General features: G+C 33.3%; 1 protein-coding gene across 4 annotated transcripts; it reads right to left on the bottom strand.

Annotated features, from left to right (window-relative positions):
- Window positions 1-451: 451 nt before the first annotated feature.
- Window positions 452-4,915, bottom strand: PRMT7 (protein arginine methyltransferase 7). 4 transcript variants are annotated; one of them, XM_079050542.1, is made up of 13 exons: window positions 4,676-4,910; window positions 3,590-3,883; window positions 3,171-3,504; window positions 2,921-3,085; window positions 2,733-2,851; window positions 2,300-2,633; window positions 1,983-2,219; window positions 1,788-1,861; window positions 1,611-1,704; window positions 1,272-1,412; window positions 1,103-1,177; window positions 896-995; window positions 452-770 (listed from the first exon to the last, which is right to left on the bottom strand). In XM_079050542.1, exons 2-13 carry the CDS (start codon window positions 3,811-3,813, stop codon window positions 634-636), a joined length of 2,034 nt encoding a protein of 677 aa, XP_078906668.1. In that variant the 5' UTR covers window positions 3,814-3,883; window positions 4,676-4,910; the 3' UTR covers window positions 452-633. The 4 variants fall into 4 exon arrangements, 2 of the variants coding, with proteins under 2 accessions (XP_078906668.1, XP_078906669.1); XM_079050543.1 differs by having other exon boundaries at window positions 3,590-3,878; window positions 4,676-4,887; XR_013711061.1 differs by having other exon boundaries at window positions 637-770; window positions 896-976; window positions 4,676-4,915.
- Between the last annotated feature and the right edge of the window lie 1,058 nt (window positions 4,916-5,973).

Genomic DNA, 5,973 nt, shown 5'->3' with positions numbered 1-5,973 from the left:
ATACTTATTAAATATTAATACACTTGATACATAAATACATTTAAAAATAAAATATATTTTTTTTATTAAAAATATAAATGGGTTGGCGGGTCAACCCATTTATTTTTTGAGAAACTCATATATGACCCGTTTAATAAATGGGTTGGCGGGTTGAAAAAGTCAACCCAAACCCATTTATTTCGTGTCGTGTCGAGAAGTGTCAGCCCTACCTCAGCAGAAGTCGATGAAGGTTTGCAAGCTTTGTTCGTGAGTCGTGATCATGATCTTGAAATGGCATCGACCGCCCAAGATTTAAGTAGTTAGCCCGACAAGGAAAGGACAGGACAGGACGGATGGACCTGGAATTTTCATGATGGGCCAAGGCCCAGTTTTCTAGTGTCTAGTACTGCAAACTGCACTGGGCTGGAGTGTGGTGGGACCGACTGGAGAATATTATTAATTAGCAAATGTATGTGATGAAGATCATTTAGTGATGTAAATAATTAAGTAAATGAATTGCAGCCAGGTGAGGTCTAAAAAAAGGGAAAAGTTTAATAAGTATTTATAGTGTAGAAATTAAAAAAGAAAACCCCACCCAGACTCTACATAACATTACATTACAGCAAGAGGAGAAAATTCAAAAAGGAGCAAGGTTCAGACATTGACGGAAAGCTCAAGTTGGCCACTGGATGAATCAAAATACGCTTCAATGAGAGTTGTTCCATTACCACCTACACTTACCTCCAATGGCTCTGCAAATAGTTTCACACCTTGCTTCCAAAACCGTGAATCTGATCACAAACAAAACAAAACATTAATTGGATTGGATTTTTGCAAAATATGATATTCTGATTTTATATTTGATTTTGATGGGAAGCATTAAGCATAGCATGTTATGTTAGATGTTAGTAGTTACCTCCTGGGCCGGTTGACATGACAATGTTGTTACTTGAATCCATCACCCAATCTATCCAAACTGCAATCCCATGGCACACACCTGCCTCTACAAACTCAACCTGTAAATTAATACAAAATATATATATATATATATATGTATGTTGTTTTTCTTTCATTACATATTTACATTACATACCCTAATAAATTAATACAACTTTTTTTTTACCTTGGCTTTTCCATGGCATGAACTCAATGGTTTCATCAAATCAAACTCCATAATGGTGCATGTATCACTAAGTTTCTGCAAATAATTACATGGCATGAGTGTGAGTGTGAGTGTGAGTGTGAGTATGTGATTCATTCATTCTAGTTTTTTAACAAATAACAAACAGTACCTCAACTTCTCCACATTGCCAGATAAAAAAGGGTAAACAAGGGCTTTCGCTTGAAGATGCTCCTAAAGTAGAGTTCACCACACTCATACTGTGATCAAACCCTTCAATCTTTTCTAAGGAACGACGACTTCTCCACAGATCCTACACCTCCATCAAACAATCAACCTCAACAATAATTACTTTTATTTATGTTCTACTTCTACATTTGGTTCAAATTAACCATTACTACTTTCATATCCTTTTTATATGTAAAAACTTCTTTCTCATATAGGGATTAAAAAAATAATAATAATAATAATATCCATTCCCATTTTTTCAAACATGCATGCACTTACTTACCGGGAGAGACATTGCACAAGCCTTGAGAATTCCTTTGCAAGGCATTATGCGCACGTCTTCAGATAACACAGAATCAAGCATCGTCCTTTTGCTCCTTCAAACCATTATTTTCAAAATAAGAAAAAAAAATACCATTCAGTTCAAGTGCATTACTTGAGAGAGAAATAAGAAATTTACCAAAACTGCAGGTTTTGCCAAGGAAGCATCGCCTCAGCACCAAAATAAAACGGCTCTGCTATTAAGAGATCAACCTGTACACATTAAAAGAAAAGCTCTTATTTGTTGCATTAATGGAAAAACAACCAAATAAACTACTTGATTGTTACTTAAAGTGAACAGAAGCGCTTTTTTCTAAAATGTGGATGGAGTAACCTTCTTTTGATGAGTATCATCCATAGTCCATTGTTGTTTCCTGTTGCTTATAACTTCTACTCGATCCATTGAGTAACCATTTTCATCAGCAACAGCTTTCAAATATTGGAAACCCTTCTCCCGAATACCAGGAAACAATGATATTATGTGTGCACTCTTGGAAAGATGAGCAATGCTGATTGTTAAAAAAACACTATCATCAGCAACAACACACAAAGGAGACTCTTTCTCTTCCAACTGCAATGCAATCACATGAAATTCCACATCATGTTTGTATCACTAATTGATGAGACTTGAGAAGGAGATAGAGATATTACAGCATGGTTTATGGCCTTTAACATGGAAAGCCTCCAGTAGCTATCTCCATAGATTGCAATTCTTTCAGGTGAGAGAGTAATAATGTGAGAGTCTTGACTTCTAAACTCATCCTCATCATCCACATATGATCTCTGAGCCTTGAATCCGTATGAAATGTTGGTTTCTGTATGAGTAGCTTCCATACAAAGATCTGTGTCCTTGCATACGGACAAACCTTTCCCTTTGGTGAACCAGACACACTGTTTCCAATGGTCACACCAATTTCTAGTACCTATCCATTTAGGGGCTGTGGAATAAAAAATCTCCCCTTCAGCATCAAGCTCAAGTACCCACCTAAAATAAATAAATAAAATTAAAAGTACAAGTGTCTATCTATCTGACATGTTTTGATAGATAGATAAAGAAAACCATCAGTAGTTCAAAATAACATACCATGAGATAACAGCATGAACTATACCATCATCAGTTGCCTTTATATACACCTCCTTTTCTCCATGACTGTCTGGCCGTTTCCAAAACTCAAATTCAAAAATTTTGAAAGGTTCCGACAGCTGGATAAATACTAAACTGAGTAGGAAAAATAAAACTTTAAGAAAAAATATACATATATTTACAACTACCAGTCGAATGTCTTCAGCCATTGCATCACAATGCATAGCAAATTGTTGAGGTTTGACTCCTAAAACATTCTCCTTTCCTTTTGGAACAAGGTGAATTCCATCTTCCATGTCTGCTTCATTGTTTAATAGATCATGCAGTTTCCACAAGTAAGTGCTTTCCACCAACTGAGAGAAAACAAAAATAAAATGAGGTACCCATATATTAAGTATTAAGTATAAACTATGGTTATTGAAAAAAACAATGAATCACCTGGGCATATGTAGTGGCTCTATAAGGCACTGTTTTATAATTTTCCACCAACAGATTGTCATATGCATGCTGAAGAGTGGGGATCAGGCCTTCACCCAGGAGTTGTGAGTCGAGAATTTCACTCACAAGAACATGAGCACGAGAAGCAATGTCAACACCAACTTGTAACTCATCAGATCTCTTGTTGAAAAGGCGTATCTTATGATCCATATTATTGGCACGTAAAACCTTCTTCATCAACTTCACCATAGGAAGGTATGATTCACATGCAGTCACCATTCCTGCAATGCCCATAGCCCTTGCACCCATCATAGATAGCAAGCCAGTTCCAGATCTACACAAAGTGCGGAAAAATCTTTAAGTCTTAACTCTTAACATATAAAGAAAAGAAAGGGGAAATGTAGTGACATATCACATACCCAATATCAAGAACATGACAGTTTTTTGTAACAGTTTTATCAATGGCGTCACGATACGCTTTGTTTCTTGGAGCATCATTGAGCATGTCAAGGTAAGAAGTGGTAGCCAGCATTGGTTTAGGGGATATATCATCGACTTCTTCTTCAATCACTACCCACTCTGAGTTACCGGTGAGCGGGTCGACTCTGAGTTGGAACATAAGACCGGTTGACTCGGGGCTCATTGCTTTGCTTGAAGGATGGCTAACACTGGAAAGTGTACGAACTAGGGTTTGAATGCTCAAAACTGCTAACCTATTTAATCCATTTTCAGCCATGAACTAAATGAAATTAATGATAAAAAAATGACCCTAATTTACCAAACGAAACAAAAAAGAAATGAAATTAGAAGCAATTAGAAAAGACTAAATGATTGTACCCAACATATCATTAATCAATGTACCATGCTTTAATAAGAAAAAACAAACACACATGGAGAGGGGATACAACACTTACAAAATGAAAGCAGGATGATATATTAGTTTATCCAGAACCAAAATTAGTATCCTAAACTAAGGATTTGATTCCAATATCTTACGTTTTCATCTCATCACCAACCTTCTGGGCCAATTTTAAACTGTCTATTCCTAAATTCAAAGTGTTTCACAAACAAGGGACAATTTTAGCTACTTAGACTTTGATAAACCTGAATTAGTGCATTTAAATGACTCGTGGTTGTCTAACATGGCCAAAAATAAAGTTAAAAACGTTGATAAACTTTGGTAACATGAACAAAACTTATCATCTGTTTTTAGACAAAAATTAGATCAGATAATAAGATAAACCTTGCTAAAATCAAATAGAAATCTGTAATAACAAGTAATAACTAAGTAGTAACCCTAATCAAATAAAAACAAAATTGATAATTTCATGTTTTTTCAAATTTTCAACAAAATGCCAAATAAATGAAATAACCCTAAACTTGCTTAATGCTTACTTGTTTCATTCTTGCAACTTGAGAGGGAAGTAATAACTAACTAAGTTTTCAAGAAGCTGAGAAATAACTGAAATAATCAAAAAACACTTGCTTAAATGCTAAATGCTTACGTGTTTCATTCTTGCAAGTGGAAAGGGAAGTCGCCGGAACTGTGGGACTGCCGGACGCCGGAAGTGGCGGTGAAAGCCGCGTAAAAAATACTGCAAGTCTGAAGTGGGAGGAGCAGGGGGTAGTGGCGTGTGTCGCTACAAAAGAATGGCGAGCAGCTCTAAGCTCTTTTGTTTCTTTCTTTCTTCCCTGATCAATCGAACCAACTAGTCGGTATCATCGAACAACTAAATTCGTTAAACCTGTTGGGCAATTTTGTTTTGAAATCGGGCTTTTTCAGTTTGGGCTATATGATTCATCTTCAAGTTTGGACTATTAAAATATTTTAGGATATTTAAAAAGATCTTTATCTATCTATCTATCTGTATATTTTATAAAGCTAGCATTTTTTATTGAAACTCTCAAGGCTATTCAACTTATATTTTTACTCAAACTATCTTCATTTGAAACCTCCTATTTAAATGAATATCACTCAAAAATCTCTTAATAATGATTAACTATTCAAAAGTTTATAATTTATATAATATGTTTAATAAGCAATTAATGGATAGTCTACTATAAAAGACCAATCTCTTTGAGTAGAAACACAAATACAAATCACATACAAAATTCACAAAGAAAACAAACTTAAAGGTTTTTGTGTTGATTTGAGGGCTTTGGACCATTTTCGAGCCATGTTATTATGTTAAAGTTTTTAATTTGTAAGTTTGTTATATACTAATCCTTATATATATGAATATATATATATATATATATATATATATATATATATATATATATATATATATATTTCTTAGTTTAAGTATTCTTTTAAGACAATCATTGTTGTCGTGGTTGAAATTTAAATGTAAATTAGATTATATTCATATTATAAATCATATGTTATGGAATGTGATATAAATAATATTTAATTAGATATTATATATATGTTTGTATATTTGTGTTGCTTCAAAGAAATAATTAATTAAAAATCATGGATATGTCATATTATCCACGTAAGTCACTTTTAAAATGCAAATTGTCTATCTTATCACTTTATATCTTAGTATATGTTTAGCATTTTAATTATAATAGTAAGTGTTTTTTAAAACTTTTCTTTCACTTAATAATAATAATAATAATAAATGGTAAATTAGAAAAATCATGGATATTTTATATTATCCATGAAAGTCTCTTTTGAAATGTAAATTGTCAATCTTATCACTTTATTATTTAGTATATGTTTCATATTTGAGTAATAATATTTAGTGTTTCTTAAAAGTCTTCTTTAAATTATTAATAATAATAAGTGGTTTAAGTT

This window comes from Lactuca virosa, chromosome 5, assembly GCF_052849685.1.
Source record: "Lactuca virosa cultivar CGN04683 chromosome 5, Lactuca_virosa_CGN04683_v6, whole genome shotgun sequence".
Classification (NCBI taxonomy): Eukaryota; Viridiplantae; Streptophyta; class Magnoliopsida; order Asterales; family Asteraceae; genus Lactuca; species Lactuca virosa.
Note: the sequence above shows the minus strand (reverse complement) of the source record. Positions and strands in the feature narration are given on the sequence as shown.